This window comes from Macaca mulatta, chromosome 19, assembly GCF_049350105.2.
Source record: "Macaca mulatta isolate MMU2019108-1 chromosome 19, T2T-MMU8v2.0, whole genome shotgun sequence".
NCBI lineage: Eukaryota > Metazoa > Chordata > Mammalia > Primates > Cercopithecidae > Macaca > Macaca mulatta.
Window position 1 is genome coordinate 20,773,827 of NC_133424.1, and position 25,961 is coordinate 20,799,787.

At 42.6% G+C, this 25,961-nt stretch overlaps 2 protein-coding genes and 2 long non-coding RNA genes across 4 annotated transcripts in view; 2 read left to right on the forward strand and 2 right to left on the reverse strand.

Annotated features, from left to right (window-relative positions):
* ZNF682 (zinc finger protein 682) overlaps positions 1 to 25,961 on the reverse strand; it is a 240,482-nt gene that overhangs the window by 136,521 nt on the left and 78,000 nt on the right. The window lies entirely within an intron of this gene.
* The window catches only part of LOC100429350 (uncharacterized), a 278,342-nt gene that overhangs the window by 47,852 nt on the left and 204,529 nt on the right, over positions 1 to 25,961 (forward strand). The window contains 1 exon segment of the mRNA XM_077978589.1: positions 9,942 to 9,959. Coding sequence (XP_077834715.1) covers positions 9,942 to 9,959 — 18 coding nt within the window.
* The window catches only part of LOC144336937 (uncharacterized), a 53,681-nt gene that overhangs the window by 3,648 nt on the left and 24,072 nt on the right, over positions 1 to 25,961 (reverse strand). The window lies entirely within an intron of this gene.
* LOC144336936 (uncharacterized) lies at positions 11,139 to 15,223 on the forward strand. The gene is made up of 2 exons (XR_013409371.1): positions 11,139 to 11,861; positions 12,607 to 15,223. It is a non-coding gene; the product is annotated as an uncharacterized LOC144336936 (long non-coding RNA).

A 25,961-nucleotide genomic window follows, 5' to 3' on the forward strand; every position in this document is an offset into this window, starting at 1 on the left:
AGTAAAAAAAAAAATCACAGAAAGTTTATTTGTTAATATTGTTTACAGATATTTCAAGAAAGCAGACAAAAATATCTAGACATAATCTAAATCCCTTAAGGAAAAAGAATAAGAAAAAAATTTTTTGGAACTTTTTAAATAGTTTTTGAACTCTTGGTGACCTAAGTTTTGCAAATTGGATGCACTTGAAAGAATGTTAGCCTGGGCACAGTGGCTCACACGGGGAATCCCAGCACTTTGGGAGGTTGAGGTGAGCAGATAACCGAGGTCAGGAGTTGGAGATCAGCCTGACCAACAAGGAGAAACGCTGTCTCTACTAAAAAATGCAAAATTGGCTGGCGTGATGGCGCATGCCTGTAATCCCAACTACTCGGGAGGCTGAGGCTTGAACAAAGGAGGTGGAGGTTGTGGTGAGTCGAGATCGTGCCACTGCACTCCAGCCTGGGCAACAATAGCCAAAGTCCGTCTCAAAAAAAAAAAAAAAGAAAAAAAAAGAAAAAAAAAAGAATGTTTATGGGGGGGGAAGCAGAAGAGAGAAAGATGTTATAAAAAATTCATGAGTGTTCATGAGTGCACAAGACCAATGCAAAAGAATAAAGAGCACAGAAATAATGCTACCCTCTTGCAACCATCAGATTTTTGACAAAGCTGACAAAAGAAATGTGGGAAAAATTCTCTATTTAATAAATGGTGCTGGAATAACTAACTTGTACTATGTAGAACACTTAAACTGAACCCTTTAATTACACCATATACAATAATCAACTCAACATAAAGACTTAAATGTAAAACATTATAAGAAACCCTGCAAGATAACCTAAAAGCTACTGTTCTAGACATAGAAACCTGCAAACACTTGAGGATGAAGCTACCAAAAGCAATTGCAACAAAAGCAAAAGTTGACAAATGGGACCTATTTAAAATAAAGAGCTTCTTCACAGCAAAGGAAACTATCAACAGAATAAACAGACAACCTACAGAAGAAAAGAAAATATTTGCAAACTTTGCCTCTGACAAAGGTCTAATATCCAGAATTAATAAGAACTTAAACAAGTTTATAAGAAAAAAAACAAACCTCATTAAAAAGCAGGCAAAAAACATGAACAGATGCTTTTCAAAGGAAGACATACATGTGGCTAACAAGCATATAAAAAACAAAGCTCATAGGTGATCATTAAAGAAATTAAAAAGAAGCTGGCACGGTGTCTCATACCTGTAATCCCAGCACATCGGGAGGCTTAAGCAGGCAGATCACAAGGTCAGGAATTTGAGACCAGCCTGTCCAATATGGTGAAACCTTGTCTCTAATAAAAATACAAAAATTAGCCTGGCATGGTGGTGGGCACCTGTAGTCCCAGCTACTCAGGAGGCTGAGACAGGAGAATCGCTTAAACCTGGGAGGCGGAGGTTGCAATGAGCCGAGATCGTGCCACTGCACTCCAGCCTGGGTGACAGAGTCAGAGTCAGTCTCCAACTCAAAAAAAAAAAAAAAAGAAAGAAATTAAAAGAAAAACCACAATGAGATACCACCTCACATCAGTCAGAATGGCTATTTTAAAAATGTCAAAAAATAACAGATGCTACCAAGGTTTCACAGAAAAAGGAATGCTTATACTCACTGGTGGGAGTGTAAATTAGTTCAACAACAGTAAAAATCAGTGTGGCAATTCCTCACAGAACTAAAAAGAGAATTATCATTTGACTCAGGAACCTGATAATTGGGTATATACCCAAAGAAATATAAATTATTATAAAGACACATCCGCATGCATGTTCATTGCAGCACTATTCACAATAGCAAAGACATGGACAGGCCCTATATGCCTATCAATGGTAGACTGGATAAAGAAAATATGGTATGGTCAGAAGCGGTGGCTCATGCCTGCAATCCCAGAGCTCTGGAAGGCCGAGGCAGGTGGATTGCCTGAGCTTAGAAGTTTGAGACTGGCCTGAAAAAAATAGCAAAATCTTGTCTACATGGAAAATACAAAAAGAAAAAGTGGCCAGGCATGGTAATCCACACTGTAGTCCCAGCTACTTGAGAGGATGAGGTAAGGGAGAATTGCTTGAGCCTGGGAAGCTGAGACTAAAGTAAGCCAAAATCACATCATGGCAATCTAGCCTGGGCAATAAGCGAGACCCAGTGTCCAAAGATAAAATAAAAGACTTAGTAAAAAAAACAAAATATGGCACATAAACATCATGGAATACTCTGTGGCCATTAAAAAAAAAAAAAAATCATGTCCTCTGCAATAACATCAATGAAGCCCATTAAAAAAAATCAGCTCTGATCTTAGTTATTTCTTGCCTTTTGCTAGCTTTTCAGTGTGTTTGCTATTGCTTCTCTAATTCTTTAAATTGTGATGTTAGGGTGTCAATTTTAGATCTTTCCTGCTTTCTCTTGTGGGCATTTAGTGCTATAAATTTCCCTCTACACACTGCTTTAAATGTGTCCCAGAGATTCTGGTATGTTGTGTCTTTGTTCTCATTGGTTTCAAAGAACATCTTTATTTCTGCCTTCATTTCATTATGTACCCAGTAGTCGTTCAGGAGCACGTTGTTCAGTTTCCATGTAGTTGAGCAGTTTTGAATGAGTTTCTTAATCCTGATTTCTAGTTTGACTGCACTGTGGTCTGAGAGACAGTTTGTTATACTTTTTGTTCTTTTACATTTGCTGAGGAGTGCTTTACTTCCAACTATGTGGTCAATTTTGGAATAAGTGTGATGTGGTGCTGAGAAGAATGTACATTCAGTAGATTTGAGGTGGAGAGTTCTGCAGATGTCTATTGGGTCCACTTGGTGCAGAGCTGAGTTCAATTCCTGAATATCCTTGTTAACTTTCTGTCTCTTTGATCTGTTTAATGTTGACAGTGGGATATTAAAATCTCCCATTATTATTGTGTGGGAGTCTAAGTCTCTTTGTAGGTCTCTAAGGGCTTTATGAATCTGGGCGCTTCTGTATTGCATGCATATCTATTTAGGATAGTTAGCTCTGCTTGTTGAATTGATCCCTTAACCATTATGTAATGGCCTTCTTTGTCTTTTTTGATCTTTGTTGGTTTAAAGTCTGTGTTTTCAGAGACCAGGATTGCAACCCCAGCTTTTTTTTTTTTGTTTTCTATTTGCTTGGGATATCTTCCTCCATCCTTGTATTTTGAGCCTATGTGTGTTTCTGCACATGAGATGGGTCTCCTGAATACAGCACACTGGTGGGTCTTGACTCTTTATCCGATTTCCCAGTCTGTGTCTTTTAATTGGGGCATGTAGCCCATTTACATTTAAGGTTAATATAGTTATGTATGAATTTGGTCCTGTCATTATGATGTTAGCTGGTTATTTTGCCTGTTAGTTGATGCAGTTTCTTCCTAGCATTGATGGTCTTTACAATTTGGCATGTTTTTGCAGTGCCTGGTACCGGTTGTTCCTCTCCATGTTTAGTGCTTCCTTCAGGAGTTCTTGTAAGGCAGGCCTGGTGGTGACAAAATCGATCAGCATTTGTTTGTCTGTAAAGGATTTTATTTCTCCTTCGTTTATGAAGCTTAGTTTGGCTGGATATGAAATTCTGGGTTGAAAATTCCTTTCTTTAAGAATGTTGAATATTGGTCCCCACTCTCTTCTGGCTTGTAGAGTTTCCGCTGAGAGATCTGCTGTTAGTCTGATGGGTTTCCCTTTGTGGGTAACCCGACCTTTCTCTCTGGCTGCCCTTAACATTTTTTCCTTCATTTCAACTTTGGTGAATCTGACAATTATGTGTCTTGGAGTCGCTCTTCTTGAGGAGTATCTTTGTGGTGTTCTCTGTATTTCCTGAATTTGAATGTTGACCTGCCTTGCTAGGTTGGGGAAGTTCTCCTGGATAATATCCTGAAGAGTGTTTTCCAACTTGGTTCCATTCTCCCTGTCACTTTCAGGTACACCAATCAGACGTAGATTTGGTCTTTTCACATAGTCCCATATTTCTTGGAGGCTTTGTTCATTTCTTTTTAGTTGTTTTTCTCTAAACTTCTCCTCTTGCTTCATTTCATTCATTTGATCTTCAATCACTGATACCCTTTCTTCCACTTGATCAGATTTGCTACTGAAGCTTATATATGCATCACGTATTTCTCGTGTCATGGTTTTCAGCTCCATCAGGTCACTGAAGCTCTTCTCTACACGGTCTATTACAGTTAGGCATTTGTTGAACATTTCTTCAATGTTTTTAGCTTCTTTGTGACGGGTTCGAACATCCTCCTTTAGCTTGGAGGAGTTTGTTATTACCGATTGTCTGAAGACCTGAAGGAGACAGAGACACAAAAAAAAACCTTCAAAAAAAAAAAAAATCAATTAATCCAGGAGCTGCTTTTTTGAAAAGATCAACAAAACTGATATACCACAAGCAAGGTTAATAAAGAAGAAAAGAGAGAAGAATCAAATAGGTGCAATAAAAAAAGATACAGGGGATATCACCACGAATCCCAGAGAAACAAAAAATAGCAACAGAGAATACCATAAAAACCTCTACACAAATAAACAGGCTCTGAAATTTAGGCAATAATTAATAGCCTATCAACCCAAAAAAAAGTCCAGGACTAGACAGGTTCACAGCTGAATTCTACCAGAGGTTCAAAGAGGAGCTGGTACCATTCCTTCTGAAACTACTTCTATCAACAGAAAAAGAGGGAATCCTCCCTAACTCATTTTATGAGGCCAGCATCATCCTGCTACCAAAGCCTGGCAGAGACACAACAAAAAAAGAGAATTTTAGACCAATATCCTTGAAGAACATGGATGCAAAAATCCTCAATAAAATACTGGCAAACTGAATCCGGCAGCACATTAAAAAGCTCATCCACCACAATCAAGTTGGCTTTATCCTTGGGATGCAAGGCTGGCTCAACATATGCAAATCAATAAACGTAATCCATCATGTAAACAGATCCAAAGACAAAAATCACATGATTATCTCAATAGATGCAGAAAAGGCCTTCAACAGAATTCAACAGCCCTTCATGGTAAAAACTCTCAATAAACTAGGTATTGATAGGACGTATCTCAAAATAATAAGAGCTATTTATGACAAACCCACAGCCAATATCATATTGAATGGGCAAAAACTGGAAGCATTCCCTTTGAAAACTGGCACAAGACAGGAATGCTCTCTCTCACCACTCGTATGCAAAATAGTGTTGGAAGTTCTGGCCAGGGCAATCAGGCAGGAGAAAGAAATAAAGGGTATTCAATTAGTAAAAGAGGAAGTCAAATTGTCCCTGTTTGCAGATGACATGATTATCTATTTAGAAAACCCGATTGTCGGCCGGGCGCGGTGGCTCAAGCCTGTAATCCCAGCACTTTGGGAGGCCGAGACGGGCGAATCACGAGGTCAGGAGATCGAGACCATCCTGGCTAACATGGTGAAACCCCGTCTCTACTAAAAAAAATACAAAAAACTAGCCAGGTGAGGTGGCAGGCGCCTGTAGTCCCAGCTACTCGGGAGGCTGAGGCAGGAGAATGGCGTAAACCCGGGAGGCGGAGCTTGCAGTGAGCTGAGATCCGGCCACTGCACTCCCGCCTGGATGACAGAGCCAGACTCCATCTCAAAAAAAAAAAAAAAAAAAGAAAACCCGGTTGTCTCAGTCCTAAATCTCCTTAAGCTTATAAGAAACTTCAGCAAAGTCGCCGGGCACGGTGGCTCACGCCTGTAATCCCAGCACTTTGGGAGGCTGAGATGGGCGGATCACGAGGTCAGGAGATCGAGACCATCCTGGCTAATACGGTGAAACCCCGTCTCTACTAAAAAATACAAAAAACTAGCCGGGCGTGGTGGCGGGCGCCTGTAGTCCCAGCTACTTGGGAGGCTGAGGCCGGAGAATGGCCTAAACCTGGGAGGCGGAGCTTGCAGTGAGCTGAGATCGGCCACTGCACTCCAGCCTGGGTGACAGAGCGAGACTCCGTCACAAAAAAAAAAAAAAAAAGAAACTTCAGCAAAGTCTCAGGATGCAAAATCAATGTACAAAAATCACAACCATTCTTATACACCAATAACAGACAAATAGAGAGCCAAATCATGAGTGAACTCCCATTCACAATTGTTTCAAAGAGAATAAAATACCTAGGAATCCAACTTACAAGAGATGTGAAAGACCAAGGAGAACTACAAACACTGCTCAATGAAATGAAAGAGGACACAAACAAATGGAAGAACATTCCATGCTCATGGATAGGAAGAATCAATATTGTGAAAATGGCCATACTGCCCAAAGTAATTTATAGATTCAATGCCTTCCCGATCAAGCTACCAATGACTTTCTTCACAGAATTGGAAAAAATACTTTAAAGTTCATATAGAACCAAAAAAGAACCCGTGTTGCCAGGACAATCCTAAGCAAAAAGGACAAAGCTGCAGGCACCACGCTACCTGACTTCAAACTATACTACAAGGCTACAGTAACCAAAACAGCATGATACTGGTACCAAAACAGAGATATAGACCAATGGAACAGAACAGAGCCCTCAGAAATAATACCACACATCTACAACCATCTGATCTTTGACAAACCTGACAAAAACAAGAAATGGGGAAAGGATTCCCTATTTAATAAATGGTGCTGGGAAAACTGGCTAGCCATATGTAGAAAGCTGAAAGTGGATCCCTTCCTTCCACCTTAAACAAAAATTAACTCAAGATGGATTAAAGACTGAAGTGTTAGACCTAAAGTCATAAACAACCTAGAAGAAAATCTAGGCAATACCATTCAGGACATAGGCATGGACATGGACTTCATGACTAAAACACCAAAAGCAATGGCAACAAGAACCAAAATTGACAAATGGGATCTAATTAAACTAAAGAGCTTCTGCACAGCAAAAGAAACTACCATCAGAGTGAACAGGCATCCTACAGATTGGGAGGAAATTTTTACAATCTACCCATCTGACAAAGGGCTAATATCCAGAATCTACAAAGAACTTAAACAGATTTACAAGAAAAAAAATCAAACAACCCCAACGAAAAGTGGGCAAAGGATATGAACAGACACTCCTCAAAAGAAGACATTTATGCAGCCATCAGACACATGAAAAAATACTCATCATCACTGGCCATCAGAGAAATGCAAATCAAAACCACCATGAGATACCATCTCACACCAATCAGAATGGCGATCATTAAAAGTCAGGAAACAACAGGTGTTGGAGAGGATGTGGAGAAATACGAACACTTTTACACTGTTGGTGGGACTCTAAACTAGTTCCAGCATTGTGGAAGACAGTGTGGCAATTCCTCAAGGATCTAGAACTAGAAATACCATTTGACCCAGCCATCCCATCACTGGGTATATACCCAAAGGATTACAAATCATGCTGCTATAAAGACACATGCACATGTATGTTTATTGTGGGACTATTCACAATAGCAAAGATTTGGAACCAACCCAAATGTCCATCAATGATAGACTGGATTAAGAAAATGTAGGCCAGGCGCAGTGGCTGACGCCTGTAATCCCAGCACTTTGGAAGGCCGAGGCGGGCGGATCACAAGGTCAGATCAAGAACATCCTGGCTAACTCGGTGAAACCCCGTCTCTACTAAAAAATAGAAAAAATTAGCTGGGTGTGGTGGCAGGCGCCTGTAGTCCCAGCTACTCAGGAGGCTGAGGCAGGAGAATGGCGTGAACCCGGGAGGCGGAGGTTGCAGTGAGCCGAGATCGTGCCACTGCACTCCAGCCTGGGTGACAGAGCGAGACTCTGTCTCAAAAAAAAAAAAAAAAGAAAAAGAAAATGTGGCACATACACACCATGGAATACTATGTAGCCATAAAAATGGATGAGTTAATGTCCTTTGTAGGGACATGGAAGAAGCTGGAAACCATCATTCTGAGCAAACTATTGCAAGGATAGAAAACCAAACACCGCATGTTCTCACTCATAGGTGGGAACTGAACAGTAACAACAGTTGGACACAGGGTGGAGAACATAACAAGCCAGGGCCTGTCGTGGGGTGAGGAGAGGAGAGGAGAGAGGGATAGAATTTGGAGATATACCTAAAATAAATGACGAGTTAATGGGTGCAGCACACCAACAATGGCACATGTATACTTATGTAACAAACCTGCACGTTGTGCACACGTACCCTAGAATTTAAAGTATAATAATAAAAAAATTAATAATAAAAAAAAATCAGGTCTTTGCAATAACATCAAGGCACGATGACTCACGCCTCTAATCCCAGCACTTTGAAGGCCGAGACGGGTGGATCACCTAAGGCTGAGAGTTTGAGACCAGCCTGACCAACATGGAGAAACCAAGTCTCTACTAAAAATACAAAATTAGCCAGTTGTTGTGGTGCATGCCTGTAATCCCAGCTACTCAGAAGGCTGAGGCAGGAGAATCGCTTGAACCCACGACGTGGAGGTTGTGGTTAGTGGAGATCAAACTGTTGCACTCAAGCCTGGGCAACAAGAGTGAAACTCTGTCTCAAAAACCAAAACAGTAACAAAAAACAAACCAAACCAAAAAGAAAACTAATGTAGAAAAAGAAAACCAAATACATGTTATTATTTATAAGAGCTAAATAATAAGAACACATGAACACAAAGAGAAGAACAACAGACACTGAGGTCTAGTTGAGGGTGGAGGGTGCAAGGATTCAGAGGATCAGAAAACATACCTGTTTGGTGCTATGGGTAGTATCTCAGGGACAAAATAATCTGCACACCAAACCCCTGTGACATAATTTTAGCTATATAACAAACCCACATGTGTATCCCGAAACAAAAATTAAAGCTAAAAGAAAAAAAAAAAAATCCCACGGTGAGAGAGTGTAATGTAGCGGAAAGGACTGATTTTCGCTACAGATAGTGGTCCCAGTGGGGCTGTACTCTGATTTATTTCTGTGTGCATGCAGGCAGATGAGATTATGAACAGGTGGTCCAGAACCCTAGGCTGGTGGAGAAAACAGGTTGCTGCAGCAGATTTAGTGTCTGAGGGGATATGCCAGAAGACTTGAAGACACTTGTGTTTTTTTGGCAAAAAACACTTGGATCAAAAACGCTGTGGTGAAGTTCCTGATGGTGGTGCCTACTCCTGGGAGGAGTGTGGACACGTCAATATCTAATGTGTGTGTTTTGGAGTGGGTGGGAATCTTGTGGTGGTAGCTGTGTGAAAAGGGGGGTCTGTCATCAGAGCTCCTTTCCTCTAAGTTTTCAGTCCTCTGTCACCCTGGGAGAAGACCTGGAATCACAGGACAATGGGCAGTGTGACAGCCTGTGTACAGGAGAGCAGAGTCTCTCATTCCCAAACACCCAGAGTTTTATTCCAGGCAAGGACTCTGTCATATCTTATTTTTGGCACCAAATCTGTAGAGTTTGCTGAACATCAAAAAATTATCCAGCAACTTATTGTCTAACATTTGAATTCTGACACCACCGACAGTCAGAACAGACTCTGATTCAGGGCTTGGGTTCCAACATTGTCCTCACTGCAGATGCCAATCACAAACCCCATGGGCCCATGTATGCTTCTGAGCTAATGTTTAATATTTGGGGACTGCCATGACCTCCCTTAAGTTTAATAATTTTGTAGAGCTACTCACAGAACTCAGCAAAACACTGGTAACCACAGTTTACCAGTTTCATATATAAGATGCAGACCAGGAAAAGTCAAATGGAAGAAATGCATAGAACAATGAAAAGTGATAGGGAAAGATGAAACGCATAGATAATGCTGGAAAATATTTGCGATTAATACAATTCTCCATCCTTTATGTGCTCCAGGAACAGTTTATGGAAAGAAACACTCTTCCCATTATGACTTAGACGGTGCTCCGTTTTCTTACCTATCACAGAGCCAGACACACACTCTGCACATTTTCTCCTTTTTCTCATTAAAAAAAATCAGCTGATCAAGCCTGTAATCCCAGCACTTTGGGAGGCCGAGATGGGCGGATCACGAGGTCAGGAGATCAAGGCCATCCTGGCTAACACGGTGAAACCCCGTCTCTACTAAAAAATACAAAAAACTAGCCGGGCGAGGTGGCAGGCGCCTGTAGTCCCAGCTACACGGGAGGCTAAGGCAGGAGAATGGCGTGAACCCGGGAGGCGGAGCTTGCAGTGAGCCGAGATCCCGCCACTGCACTCCAGCCCGGGCGACAGAGCGAGACTCCGTCTCAAAAAACAAAACAAAACAAAACAAAACAAAACAAAATCAGCTGAATTTGTCTTCAGTGGTAAAAATAAAACATTTCTGTCTTTTTCTTCAGCCGGAGTCTCACTCTGTCACCCAGGCATAAGTACAATGGCGTGATCTTGGCTCACTGCAACATCTGCATCCCGAGTTCAAGAAATTCTCCTGCCTCAGCCTCCAGAGTAGCTGGGATTATAGGCACCCGCCACCATGCCCGGCTAATTTTTGTATTTTAACTAGAAACAGGGTTTCACCATGTTGCATAAACTGGTCTCAAACTTGTGACCTCAAGTGATCTGCATTGCCTTGGTCTCCCAAACTGCTGGGATTACAGGTGTGAGCCACCATGCCAGGCCTAAAATAAAATATTTCCTTTTTTTTTTGAGTTGGAGTCTCGTTCTGTTGAATAGGTCGGAGTGCAATGGCGCGATCTCGGCTCACTGCAACCTCTGCCTCCCAGGTTCAAGCTATTCTCCTGCCTTAGCCTCCTGAGTAGCTGGCATTACAGGCATGCACCCCCACACTCGGCTAATTTTTGTAGTTTTAGTAGAGAAAAGGTTTCACCATCTCAGGCTGGTCTGGCACTCCTGACCTTGTGATCTGCCCGCCTCAGACTCCTCAGACTCCTCAGACTCCCAAAGTGCTGGAATTACAGACGTGAGCCATCGCACCCAGCCTAAAAGTAAATATTTCTTAAACTTTACTTAAGCTTATCTCCCTCCCTCAGGCTCCTGAACTTTGAGCTACCCTCCGTCTGAGTCAACATATAACCCCATTTTATGTCCCTCCTAAGAACATGCTGATTTCAGGGTAAGACATTCTCTTTTCTATAATCTTTTTCACTCTCCATTTGCCATTGCCCTCCCACCTCCTTTCTAATCTTGTTTGCTCCTCCCTAGAAAAGAAAGCCCTTTTCTGCCTACATCTATGCAAGCCATAAAGATCTTATAGTTAGTTGGTACTTCCTCCTGTTGCAGTACGTTTTTGGATTTTTTTTTTACATAAATCTAACATTTGTATTATACAAAGTGTAGAAGGTGCCTCAAAACAAGAACAACTTCATCATCATTAGTAAGACCCTCCCAGTTTCCTTTCATCTTAATCTTAACTGCATCTGCCTGTGGGGCCCCAGATTTCCAGGGTTCTGCAGCTTCTCTGAGGATAAAGGCTCCTCCTTCCATGGCTGGGGTGAGCAGACTGAAACATCTGCAGGAAAAGTTCCCCAGAAATAACTAACCGGGCCTTTAATAACCTCCTGTTGCAGGCTTAATATTAGCCTTAGCTTGGAGTCACCAGGTTCAAGCTTTAATTTCCATGTGAGAGTTATTCACTTGGTTTTTGAAACTGTTTGAAAAATCCAATGAAATTTCTCAAACACAGTGTTTACATAAGGGATGGAAATTTTAAGGTGCTGACACTTTTTTTTTTTTTTTGAGATGGAGTCTCATCCTGTCACCCAGGCTGGAGTGCCATGGTATGATCTCAGCTCACGGCAACCTCTGGCAACCTCTGCCTCCCGGATTCAAGTCATTCTCCTGCCTCAGCCTCCCAAGCAGCTGAAACTACAAAGTATGTGCCAGCATACCCTACTAATTTTTGTATTTTTAGTAGAGATGGAATTTCACTATGTTGGGAAGGCTGGTGTGGAACTCCTGACCTCAAGTTATCTACCCGCCTCAGCCTCCCAAAGTGCTGGGATTACAGGTGTTGAGTCACTGCACCTGGCTAAAGTGCTTGTATTTTATGCCTTTATAAGAAAAATGAATATACCTACTTCTTTCAGATAATATGTGTATTATCTTATTACTTCTATTAAAAATAATGTAGTAAAAAATTAGTCTAATGGGAACACTTATAGAAGGTACCATATTTCATCACATATAACTTAGCATTAAACTCAGAAGTCAAGACAATAGGATATAGAACTGAGATATTCACTTTCACTAATTTACCCAGCAAAAGGAGGTACTGATGTTTTGATGAATCTATGTAACTCATCAATTATCTACCACATTTTCCTGTGGAAATATATTGTCTACAGCCAAAGTGAAAGAGATTTTTCTTATTTTTTCCTTTGGTAGCTAGTATTCTTAAAGCTAAGGCTTGGAATTCTGTTTGAAATCACTCAGCCATAAAAAACACACCTGAGAAAATTCCTAAACTCACTCTAGGAAAGAAAAAGATAAATAAGAATTATTAACAAATGGAATATATGGTTAGATATTGTTTTAAACTCATCTCTTTTCTTTGTAAATATTTTCTTACCTTTCAAGCCCTACTAATAAAATGCAAATCGCAGTTAAAAAAAACTGATGTCAGCTGTGTGCAGTGGCTTATGCCTGTAATCCCAGCACTTTGGGAGGCCAAGGCAGGTCGATCACTTAAGACTAGAAGTTTGGGACCAACCTAGTCCATCTCTACTAAAAATACAAAAGCTAGCCGGGCCTAGTGGTGCGTACCTGTAGTCCTAGATACTTGGGAGGCTGAGGCATGAGAATCAATTGAACCCAGGAGGTGGAGGTTGCATTTAGCCATTGCATTCCAGCCTGTGCAACGAGTGAGACTGTCTTTTAAAAAAAAAAAAAAGTGAGCTCAAAATAAGTGAACACATCTTTTGAAGGTACAGATTCAATCACCCACCCCATCCTGTTCACTTACATGCTCAATAACCACACCCCCAGAAGACACTGTGCTATGCGCCAGTGAGTACCCCAGGTGCATTTTACTTCGTAAACTTTTACGCCATCTCACTGGGGTCAGTTTTTTGTTTTTTTTTTTTTTTGGCTTTTGGAGTGTTTTTTTAAACAAAATTTTCACTATTTTTCTTTCATTATTTTTCTACCCCTGACCCCCCACAAGAGAATCCAGGGGGCAGAAAGTATTTGTTTTCAATACCAGCATCTGATTGGCTGACAAGCAATGTGTCTCCAAGAATTGGAAACTTGGTTGGGTGAAGACAATCTTCATGCTGGGATTACAGGCGTGAGCCACTGCGCCCAGCCTCAAGGGGTTAGCTTTTCAAAAAAAAAAAAAGTGCACCAGGAGATGTCTTTCAGCTGCAAGGCTACCACCTGCTCCCTTGAGAGGCTACACTCCATACTTCAGTCGGTTCTATGGGAGAAAATGACCCAAGAGCTAATGTTCACTAGACACTCTAGCAGACATAGTCATGGTGGGTATCTTGGTTTATTCCCAGAAAGTACTATAACCCAGGATTAGAAAAAAACTGAAGGTTGGCTGAGGACAAATCATCCTACAAAGTTTCCAAAGGGTAATCTTGACCCAAAAACATTTTGTTAAGTTCTCTGGGAAAAGTAAAAGAAAAAGAGGAGCCGGGCGCGGTGGCTCGCCTGTAATTCCAGCACTTTGGAAGGCCCAGGCGAGTGGATAACGAGGTCAAGAGATCGAGACCATCCTGGCCAATACGGTGAAACCCCGTCTCTGCTTAAAACACAAAAAATTAGCTGGGCGTGGTGGCACACGCCTGTAGTCCCAGCTACTCGAAAAGCTGAGGCAGGAGGATCCCTTGAACCCAGGAGACAGAGGTTGCAGTAAATCGACATCCCCTGACTGCACTCCAGCCTGGCAACAGAGGCAGATTCCGTCTCAAAAAACAAAAACAACAAAAGAAAAACAGGCACAGATATTTTTTACAATACAGTGTCAGGGGATTATTGTTTGCTTTCTTCTTCTGGGAAACATTTACAAAGAGAAAACAAGTCTTTTCAATAATGTTATGCAATGCTTTTAAAAAAATGATTGAGGAACATGGGGTACATTTGAGGCCCTGCTTGGGACACATGTGAAAAATGCCAGGGAAAATCACTCCCCTGTGGGGTGTGAAAATAATTAAGGGGCAGGCAATTAGACTGAGGACCCTCTAGTGCTCCGATTCCTACTTCTAAAATAAAAATCTAAACTCAAGTGCAGTTTTTGCTAAATTACTACATTCGGGAAACAAAACTCAGGCTTAAAAAACTGTAAACTGCCAATTAAGCTCTGATTACAAAACCGGGAAATTTCCACCTTAATTGTACAAATTAAGAAACTACGTAACTATACCTGATCAATTATTGAATTTGGTTTTCATCATCATGCACCTTATAAATGTGTTTCCTTCAAGCCCCTCCCATGGACCACAAACTACAAACTATAGCTGGATGCTCTTGAATGACTGTTTGATTAAATTATTTGATATTTTTGCGGTGACTCCCATAATTTTTTTTTTTTTTAGACGAAGTCTTGCTCTGTCTCCCAGGCTGGAGTGCAGTGGCGCGATCTCAGCTCACTGCAACCTCTGCGTCCTGGGTGCAAGCGATTCTCTCCCTTCTGCCTCCCGAGTAGCTGGGACTAGAGACATTCGCCATCAAAGCCAGCTAATTTTTGTATTTTTTGTAGAGACGGGGTTTCCCCATTTTGCCCAGGCTGGTCTTCAACTCCTGACCTCAAGTGATCGGCCCTTCTCAGTCTCCCAAAGTGTTGGGATTACTGGAGGCAGCCACAGCGCCTGGCACCATACATTTTTAATAACAGAAAAGAGAAACTGTGAACCCCAGGGACCAAAGCTCTTCTCATTCATGAACCCACATCCCGAGTCAGGATTCTAACCACGACCCTCCGATGGTCCCTGCACAATCTGGGAGAAACGCGGCGTTGCCGCTGCAGAACTGCCCAGGGAGGGCTCCAGGCCAGGGCACAGTCACTGCCAGAGGAAGAGAAACGAGGCCCAGGGCCCGGCTGTCAGCGCAGTCGCCATCTTACGGCTGAAGGGGACTGAGGCCAACTTGGGCAAGGAGAACTTGGGGCGCACATTGTGGAGCTGACTGCCCGGAGGCCTGAGTCCCGCCACAGTCACTTCCCACCGGTTCCACTCTACCCCTCTTTCTCTCTCGGGATGTAGGCCCCCGCACGCTCACCATTTCTAGGCTTCCAGGGGGTCCTGGCATTTTAGCTGTGGATCTCCCAATACCTGCAGGTCACAGCGCCACAGAGACTGGGCCTCCAGGAGAATAGGGCACAGAGCGGTGAAAAGGAGACCTGAAGGTCGGGCTGCAGCCAGAGACAAAGGCCGCGCCAAAACCGGAAAGCCGTCCTCTTCCCTCCGGCTGCATGCCTGATTGGGGGTTTCCAGCCCAGCGCCTCTGATTGGATAATGTTTTAGGTCCCACCCCTCAGGTCCTGAGTGACAGAGGATGTGATCAGATGCTGGGCTAAGTGAAGAGAGACAGCCTAAGCTGCAGCCTTTAGAGGCAGGTCTTCCTCCCTGAGCTGAGCCAGGCCCACCCCGGAGCATGAGAAAATTCTCTCTTGTACTCACTCTCTTTTTGAATGTCATGCCCATCTGTGTGAAGAGACCCCCAAACAGGCTTTGTGTGAGCAATAAAGCTTTTAAATCATCTGGGTGCAGTCGGGCTGAGTCTGAAAAGAGAGTCAGCGAAGGGAGATAAGGGTGGGGCTGTTTTATAGGATTTGGGTAGGTAAAGGAAAACTACAGTCAAAGGGGGGTTGTTCTCCGGCGGGCAGGAGTGGGGGTCACAAGGTGCTCAGTGGGGGAGATTTTTGAGCCAGGATGAGCCAGGAAAAGGAATTTCACAAGATAATGTCATCGCTTAAGGCAAGGACTGGCCATTTTCACTTCTTTTGTGGTGGAATGTCATCAGTTAAGGCAGGGGCAGGGCATTTTCACTGATTTTGTGATTCTTCAGTTACTTCAGGCCATCTGAGAGTATAGGTGCAAGTCACAGGGGATGCAATGGCTTGGCTTGGGCTCAGAGGCCTGATAGTGAACAGAGTATTTTGCTGTCATATTAATAATACATACAATATTTGCTCAAGAGAAAATCAATGTTTACTTTGTTAGTAGTGTATTATCAATACTAAAGCTATTTTTTTTTTTTTTTTTTTTTGAGACGAAGTCTCGCTTTGTCACCCAGGCTGGAGTGCAGTGGTGCGGTCTTGCTCACTGCAACCTCCGCCTTCCGGGTTCAAGCGACTTTCCTGCCTCAGCCCCCTGAGTAGCTGGGATTACAGCTACTATTATTGAAAAACAATTAACAATCGCAAAAACAAGTTGACCTTTTTGTGTTCCCTGAGCCTAGTCCTGAAGAGCCCTGGTGACTGGGCCTTATGCCAAACAACTCATTACTAAAGAGCTGTGGTCCCAGACTGCACCGCAGTTTCATGAGACCTCTCCTTATCTGTGCAGGGACGAGTGGCTGAGTCTGGAACCCAAGCTGTTGCTTCCCTGTCTGGTGGTGAATCCTCCACAGTCTGATGAGTGTGGTGTCCGACTCTGGAGGTCAGGCTGTCGCTTCCTGGTCTGGTGGTGAATCTTCCAGTCTGGAGAGTGCGGTGTCTGACTCTTGGAGCCCAGGGCTGGAAACTTGGGGGTATCCCGAATTCCGGAATGGAAACTCCTCCAGTTCTCCCCCTTGGCGTGCCCTATCTGGTGAGTTTCGGTGGAACTCATGACCCAAGTCATAATAGGAATTTCAAGCCTCATAAAGACGTCATGGTTGAAGCAGAGGTGTTTGTTTCCAGCAAAGCCCAATAGCAAGCTAACAACTGCTTCTCAAAAGGGGTATAAGCCTTGCCGGCCTCTGGCAGTTTCTGGGTCCAAAACCAGAAATGTACCTCTTCCCATCTTGTTTCTGCCTAAGGCCCCAATTAGCATGTTGACCTAGGACAGTTACTTGCAGTTCTACTGGCCCTTCCCGAATGAATCATAGATCCAGGACCAGTTGCACTGCTTGTTTATCTTGTTCAGAAGCCATGATCTCTTTCTCTCCCCAATCAAAGTCATAGCGTTTTCCAGTGACAGCATGCAGAGGTTGTAAAATGTCACCCAAGTGGGGAATATGATGTCTCCACAATCCAAACAAGCCAGTAAATTTCTGCACCTCATTTTTAGTGGTAGGGGTTGCAAATTCTAGTATTTTAGCCTTAACTTTTGGTAAAATGAATTATTTCCCTGCATTCCATAGGATGCAACCAGCCCCTATCTTGACACATTATCTCATAATCAGTAAGCAAACACCATCCACTCTGGGAGATCCCCCAGCATCTCCTTTGCTGACTGGAATTTCCTGCAGCACTTCACACACAAAGGTCTAAATTGCACTAATTTGGTTTCCCAATTCTCACAAAGGCCAGTTCCCCTTGACCATTCAATCGCCAAGGGGGAGAACTGGGGGAGTTTCCGTCCAGGGATATGGGAAGTCGCCGAGCCTCCTGACGTGTCCTTGTGGCCAAAAAGTGGCACACTTTTGTTTTTGAATCCTGTTTGTGACACCAAAAATGTTCTGTGCGGGGAACGCACGAGGGGAGAAGGAAAGACACACACAATACCTTTAAGGGTAAACAAGCTTCATTCCACGTAAATGGCAACGCAGATATAATAAACAAATTATGTAATAAGCAAATCAATATAATAAGCAGATTGATATAATAAGTAGTGGATATAATAAGCAAATTGCAATGGGAAGAGGAGAAAGGAAAAAAGATATATATATTTACACTCACCAGACTATGGAGGATTCACCACCAGAGTGGGAAGCAACAACCTGGGCTCCAGCATTGGACATTGCACTCACCAGACAATGGAGGCGTCACCACCAGCCTGGGAAGCAACAGCTTGGGCTGCAGAGCTGGCCACTCATTCCTGCACAGATGAGGAGAGGTCTCATGAAGCTTCAGTGCAGTCTGGTACCCTAGCTCTTTTGTAATGAATTGTTTGGCATGAGGCCCAGTCAGGAAGGCCCTTCATGACTGGGTACAAGGAACACAAAAAGGTCAACTTGTTTCTGTGATTGCCTATTGTTTTTCAATAACTAATGTATACGAATAGATTGAAATAGAGATTTCTCCAAAACAGCGCTGAATGAATGCTTAAAGGGGTTCACACAACCTGTCCTGGGACTTGGTGACTGTCATGCGTGTCCGTGTGAAGAGACCACCAAACAGGCTTTGTGTGAGCAACATGGCTGTTTATTTCACCTGGGTGCAGGCGGGCTGAGTCCGAAAAGAGAGTCAGCAAAGGGAGATAAGGGTGGGGCCGTTTTATAGGATTTGGGTAGGTAAAGGAAAATTACAGTCAAAGGGGGGTTTTTCTCTGGCTGGAGTGGGGGTCACAAGGTGCTCAGTGGGGGAGGTTTCTGAGCCAGGATGAGCCAGGAAAAAGAATTTCACAAGATAATGTCATCGCTTAAGGCAAGGACCGGCCATTTTCACTTCTTTTGTGGTGGAATGTCATCAGTTAAGGCGGGGCATTTTCACTTCTTTTGTGATTCTTCAGTTACTTCAGGCCAGCTGGGCGTATATATGTGCAAGTCACAGGGGATGCGATGGCTTGGCTTGGGCTCAGAGGCCTGACGGTGACCATTGTTTGTGTCCACATTCAATTGAGTTCAAATTTATTATTTAACTTTTCCTCCATCCTGGCTAACACAGTGAAACCCCGTCTCTACTAAAAAATACAAAAAACTAGCCGGGCGAGGTGGCAGGCGCCTGTAGTCCCAGCTACTCGGGAGGCTGAGGCAGGAGAATGGCGTCAACCCGGGAGGCGGAGCTTGCAGTGAGCTGAGATCCGGCCACTGCACTCCAGCCGGGGCGGCAGAGACTCTGTCTCAAAAAAAAACAAAAACAAAAACAAAAACTTTTCCTCCACAAATTCCCCTGCCTTGATGAATCAGCTCTGTCTAGGCAAAGGGCAAGGGGAACCGCTTGGGTCTTACACAACCTCTGCCTCCTGGGTTCAAGCGATTCTTCTGCTTTGGCCTCCAGAGTAGCTGGGACTACAAAAGTGCACCACCATACCCTGCTAATTTTTTGTATTTTAAATAGAGATGGAGTTTCATCATGTTGGCCAGATTGGTCTTGAACTCCTGACCTCAAGTGATCCGCCCACCTTGGCCTCCCAAAGTGCTGGGATTACAGGCGTGAGCCACCGAGGTTGTCTCTAAATGATTTCTTTTTTTTTTTGAAACAGAGTCTCGTTCAGTCGCTCAGTCGCCCAGACTGGAGTGCAGTGGCACGATCTCTGCTCACTCTAAGCTCCGCCTCCTGGGTTCACGTCATTCTCCTGCCTCAGTCTCCCGAGTAGCTGGGAGTGGGAAGCAACAGCCTGGGCTCCATCGGAACTCCTGAGTTGACTCACAGGTTCAAAAGGCAGCATCCACCCCTTACCAGGCAGGCGTCAATCACTGCGCCCCTGCTCCCTTAAGCACCTGAACTTGTACCTACTTATTGTAAAGAAGAAAAAAACTTTCTCCAAGTGGAAAGGGTACAGGTAATAAAAGAAGGATGAATCTGGTTACCGGATGGGAGAATAGATGTGCCACAGGCTACTTGGAGCAGTGGTTGTACTGGCTGTGCATGAAACTACCCATCTAGGTCAGGAGTCACTTGAAAAGTTGTTAGGCCGGTATTTTTACATCTCCCATTTATCAGCTCTTGCCAAAACAGTAGCACAGCTATGTGTTATCTGCCAACAGCACAATGCAAGACAGGGTCCAGCCGTTCTGCCAGGTATAAAGACATGGAGCAGCCCCCTTTGAAGATCTCCAGGTAAACTTCACAGAAATGCCAAAGTGTGGAGGTAGTAAGTATTTACTAGTTCTTGTGTGTACCTACTCTGGGTGGGTAGAGGCTTATCCAACCTGAAAAGTTGGTGAGGCAACCTGTGTGCTTCTTCGAGATCTCATCCCTAGGTTTGGACTGTCCTTACAGATTGGCTTGGACAATGGGCCAGCGTGTGTGGCTGACTTGGTACAGTAAACATCAAAGGTATTGGGGATCACATGGAAACTGCATGCCGCCTACCAACTGCAGAGTTCCAGAAAGGTGGAGTGGATGAATCAGACAATCAAAAACAGTTTAGGGAAAGTTGTCAGGAAACAGGATTAAAGTGGTACCTTTAATCCTGGTACTGTTGAAGATTAGAGGCAACCCTTCAAAGAGAACAGGATATTCTTCCTATGAAATATTATATCGTAGGCCCCTTCCTATATTATTGGAACTCCCAGGCCAAAAGGTATCCAGAGCCATGACCACAACTATATTTACCTGTAAAATGTGATACTGGAGTAGAGTATTTTCATTCTTTCCTTTATCCAAGAGCTAGCAAATCAGAACAATTGATCCAGGTTCTGGAGTTCCACCTGGGTAGTTCTATTTTCTGTTTAGAATCAGCCTGAGTCTCTCCAGCCTGGCTTATCATTGGGCCATCAATCTAGGGTCACTGGGAATTCTCTCACAATCACCCAGGTGTCTTTGAGGCATTTGAGAGTGTCCATAGCAGAATTGTGCCAGACTCAGAAGAATGGTTAATTCTGTTTCTCTCTTAGTGTAAGAGAAATTTAGTCATCCTGTGTTTGTTCCTCTCCTCATACAAGAAATGTCTTTGGTTGGTACCCAGATGAGAGTTTCTCCAGTTTCCAGGTACTTGGATGATAAACAGGGAGGAGAAATCTGGAGACCCAAATAGATAATGGAGTTGCTTACATTTCATATCACCATTAAAACAATACATGAAGCAGTCATGGTTCCTACAACCCAGAAACTTTTTGTCTAGACTAGCAACTGGATAAATAATTGAATTATGCATCATATCGTTGGTAAAATAAATGGATGTGTCCAAAATCTTGGGCTTTATTTAGGCCGCTTTCTTTATATTGTTGTGACTTCTTTTTTTTTTTTTTTTTTGAGACGGAGTCTCGCTCTGCCGCCCAGGCTGGAGTGCAGTGGCGGGATCTCAGCTCACTGCAAGCTCCGCCTCCCGGGTTCCCGCCATTCTCCTGCCTCAGCCTCCCCAGTAGCTGGGACTACAGGCGCCCGCCACCTCGCCCGGCTAGTTTTTTGTATTTTTTAGTAGAGACGGGGTTTCACCGTGTCAGCCAGGATGGTCTCGATTTCCTGACCTTGTGATCCGCCCGCCTCGGCCTCCCAAAGTGCTGGGATTACAGGCTTGAGCCACCGCGCCCGGCTGTTGTGACTTCTGATGTCTATACCTGAAGGGATATTCATGAACAGAAGAATTGTTATTATAATTAATTTCTTTTTTTTTCTTTTCTTTACTTTTTTTTTTTTTTTTTGAGACGGAATCTCGCTCTGTCCCCCAGGCTGGAGTGCAATGGTGCTATCTCGGCTAACTGGAACCCCCACCTTCCGGGTTCATGGAATTCTCCTGCCTCAGCCTCCCAAGTAGGTGGAACTGCGGGTGCCTGCCACCAGGCCCAACTAATTTTTGTATTTTTAGTAGAGACTTGGTTTCACCGTGTTAGCCAGGATGGTCTCAATCTCCTTACCTCATTATCTGCCCACATCGGTCTGCCAAAGTGGCGGGATTACAGGCGTGAGATGCGACTCCCGGCCACATATTTATTTTCTAACATAATTACCTTAGAAAGTCTGGGTGTGGTGGCTCATGCCTGTAATCCTAGCACTTTGGGAGGCCAAGGCGGGCAGATCACAAGGTCAGGAGTTCGTGACCAGCCTGGTCAGTATGGTGAAACCCCATCTCTACTAAAAATACAAAAATTAGCAGGGCATGGTGGTGCGTGCCTGTAATTTCAGCTACTTGGGAGGTTGAGGCAGAAGAACCGCTTGAACCTGGAAGGCGGAGGTTGCAGTGAGCCGAGATCATGCCACTGCACTCCAGCCTGGGTGACAGAGTTAATGATTCACTTGGTGGAATAGCTCTCTGAAAGAATTTTTTTCACTATAGAGTTAATTATTTTTCTCTTCATTATTAAGTATCTTTATGCCGTTTATGTGCATAAAACATCACATTTAATCTGGCAGCTGTCCTTTTTTCTTATTTTTTTTTACTACATATTTTAATTTGAAATATGAAGGCTCTTATCTTTGTTTACAGGCCAGAAAAACTGGGAAAAACACAGGCTCTTCCAATTACCAGTTGTTTGACAAAATATCATTCTTGGGCCAAAAACATTGGCATTATTGATGAGCTAGTTAGAAATTCAAAAAATCAGATTTTATGTCAGATCTTATGGAAAGAAAGCCTGCATAACAAGGTCTTCAGCTTATTATGTATATTAAAATTTGAGAGGTGCCTTCTAACTCAACCTGTCTTTTTCGTCTGAAAAATATTCACAACTCATTCTGTATGATGTAAATATAGCACTCAAAAATGTACATGTTTTTGTTCATGCCCTTAATTTTATACTTTATTATCTAGGAAAATATATATGAACTAATGTTGTGGATCTTAAGCTGCTCTTTTTTCTCAGAGTTAGAGAATACAGTAGAGAATATTTCTGTGTTGAAAATTATTTTATTGGATAATTTTAGTCCGTCCTGTAAGTCAGAACCAGTTCTCTTTACTCTCACATTTCACCTTAAGTCAAATTAAAAATTCTGCTCATGGCCATTTAGTAAAAGTGTGTGTGTGTGTGTGTGTGTGTGTGTGTGTGTGTGTGTTTCAGGGACCATTGCAACTTATGGATGTGGCCATAGAATTCTCTCTGGAGGAGTGGCATTGCCTGGACACTGCACAGCGGAATTTATATAGGGATGTGATGTTAGAGAACTACAGAAACCTGGTCTTCCTTGGTGAGGATAACCTGAATACATAATTCATAATATACCCTAAAGATTTTATTTCTCTTTTTTTGTAGAATGTTTTTTAGTAATTTATTCTTTTCATAAAAGAGTTTTAGATTCCTTTTTCCAGAAAATCTTCAGAATTTGTTCATTTAGAATAGAATTTCTTCAAGATGTTTCATCTTAATCCAAACTTTCCACATTCCTGAGTTGAGCTGTATTCTTCACTCTAAATTAGTGGTAATTCCAGAAATTTAGTGGTATAAAATATTGTTGCCCCCATCTGAAAATCTAATTGTCACCACCAATTTTTGATTCTGTAGTACCAGATAGTAAAATTAAGAAACCTGCATATTGAAAGTATGTTCTTTCTTTCTTTCTTTCTCTTTCTTTTCTTTCTTTCTTTCTCTTTCTTTCTTTTTTTTCTCTTTCTTTCTTTTTCCTTCCTTCCTTCCTTCCTTCCTTCCTTTCTTTCTTTCTTTCTTCCTTTCCTTTCCTTTCCTTTCCTTTCCTTTCCTTTCCTTTCCTTTCCTTTCCTTTCCTTTCCTTTCCTTTCCTTTCCTTTCCTTTCCTTTCCTTTCCTTTCCTTTCCTTTCCTTTCCTTTCCTTTCCTTTCCTTTTCGACAGAGTTTCGTTCTTGTTGTTCAGGCTGGAGTGCAATGGCATGATCTCCGCTCACCACAACTTCCACTTCCTGGGTTCAAGCAATTCTCTTGTGTCAACCTCCTGAGTAGCTGGGATTACAAGCATGTGCCACCATGCCCAGCTAATTTTTTGTATTTTTAGTAGAGATGGGGTTTCTCTATCATGGTCAGGCTGGTCTTGAACTCCTGACCTCAGGTTATCTGCCCACCTCAGCCTCCCGAAGTGCTAGGATTACAGGTGTGAGCCATCATACTCAGCTGAAAGTATTTTCTAAATATTTAGAAATTTCCGTCATAAATTAGTATTTTGGTATTAATTTACAAGAATATTTTATTACATCTGCTCTGCTGAGCACATTACTAGCTTGTAATTGGAGAATATGAGCAAGACTCATGTTATTTATTTTTAATAAAACAGGTATTGTTGTCTCTAAGCCAGACCTGATCACCTATCTGGAGCAAGGAAAAAAAACCTTTAACTATAAAGAGATATGAGATGATTGCCAAACCCCCAGGTAGGTGTGAGTGAAATTGAATACCACAGACTACACGGATAACAGGTCCCAAGGTCAATGAGAAAGCCAGTTTTTAAAACGTGATTCAGAAAACTGTGTTCCAGAGAAAATAGTTCCTGGGCAGCTGTGTTGTTTGTTTATTCATTTATTTAATTTTGCTCCCACAAATGGGCATCTTCTGTCTTGTCATTTTAAATTCTCGAAGGATTCTACTTTTCTTTTGGTGAGCTTCCTTCAAGTTCACAGTGAGAGCCAAAGACATCTTCATGCCATGTAAGAGACTGCAGAGGCTGGGCACATTGGCTCATGTCTGTAATCTCAGAATTTTGGGAGGCCAAGGCAGGTGGACCATCGGAGGTCAGAAATTCAAGACTAGCCTGACCAGCATGGTGAAACCTCGTCTTTACTAAAAATACAGAAATTAGCCAGGTGGGTTGTTTTTTTTTTTTTTTTTTTTTTTTGAGACGGAGTCTCGCTCTGTCGCCCAGGCTGGAGTGCAGTGGCGCGATCTCGGCTCACTGCAAGCTCCGCCTCCCGGGTTCATGCCATTCTCCTGCCTCAGCCTCCCGAGTAGCTGGGACTACAGGCGCCCACAACCGCGCCCGGCTAATTTTTTGTATTTTTAGTAGAGACGGGGTTTCACCGTGGTCTCGATCTCCTGACCTTGTGATCCGCCCGCCTCGGCCTCCCAAAGTGCTGGGATTACAGGCGTGAGCCACCGCGCCCGGCAGCCAGGTGGGCTGTTCGGCGCCTGTAATCACAGCTACTTGGGAGGCTGAGGCCAAAGAATCACTTGAGCCCAGGAGATGGAGCTTGCCATGAGCTGAGATTGTGCCATTGCACCCCAGCCTGGGCAACAGAGTGAAACTCTGTCACAAAACAAAACAAAACAAAATAAAACAAAACAAAACAAACAAACAAAAAGAGACTGCACAGTCTGGCTGCTTTTCCATTGTTTTGCAGATATGCAAATATCTATCTGCATGATTTAGAGAAACTAAAACTGTTTTTCATGTTCTCTTTTTGCATCAAGTCTGATATGTGTGAGAGTAATAGTTTCTGTTGCATTTTTTTGTTCATTTTTCTGCACAGTCTATCTGTTTTTATTACTATAAAGTCTTGAAATATAGTTTGAAATTATAAGTATGATATTTTTCTGCTTTGTTCTTTTTCCTCAAGGTTGCTTTGGCTATTCAAAGTTTATTTTAGTTTCATGTAAATTTTAGAATTGCATTTTCCAGTACTGTGAAAAAACTGCCTGTGCAATTTTGATAGGAAGTTTATTGAATCTATAGATCACTTTGGATAATATGGCACTTTATTAATATTTATTCTTTCAATCCATAGACATAAAATATTTTAAAATTTATTTGGATCTTCTCTAATTTTTTCATTTTTTATTGTAAAGATTTTCACCTCCATGGTCAATTTTTTTCTCAGAAATTTATTACTTAACGCTATAGTAAATAAAATGTTTTTTCCCTCTAGTTTGTCAGATAGTCTGTTTTAAGTGTATGAAACCATAGCCAGGCACGGTGGCCAATGCCTGTAATTCCAGCACTTAGGGAGACTGAGGCAGGTGTATCAACTGAGGTGGGGAGTTCAAGACCAACCTAACTAACATGGAGAAATCCTGTCCCTATTGAAAATACAAAAATTAGCTGGGTGTGGTGGTGCATGCCTATAATCCCAGCTACTCGGGAGGCTGAGGCAGGAGAATCGCTTGAACCTGGGAGGTGGAGGTTGCAGTTAGCCAAGATCGCACCATTGCACTCCAGGCTGGTCAACAAGAGCAAGACTCTTTCAAAAAAAAAAAAAAAAAAAGTGTATAAAAACCATATATATACTTCTACGTTAATTTTGTATTTTGCTAATTTACTGAGTGTGTTTATTAGTTTAGACAGATTTTTATGTACTGTTTATAGTTTTTTATATATACAATTGTATGATCTACAAGCAGCAACTTTTTACTTATTTTTTTTTATTTCAATAGATTTATTTTTATTTTTATTTTTTATTTTTTTTGAGACGGGGTCTCACTCTGTCGCCCAAGCTGGAGTGCAGTGGCCGGATCTCAGCTCACT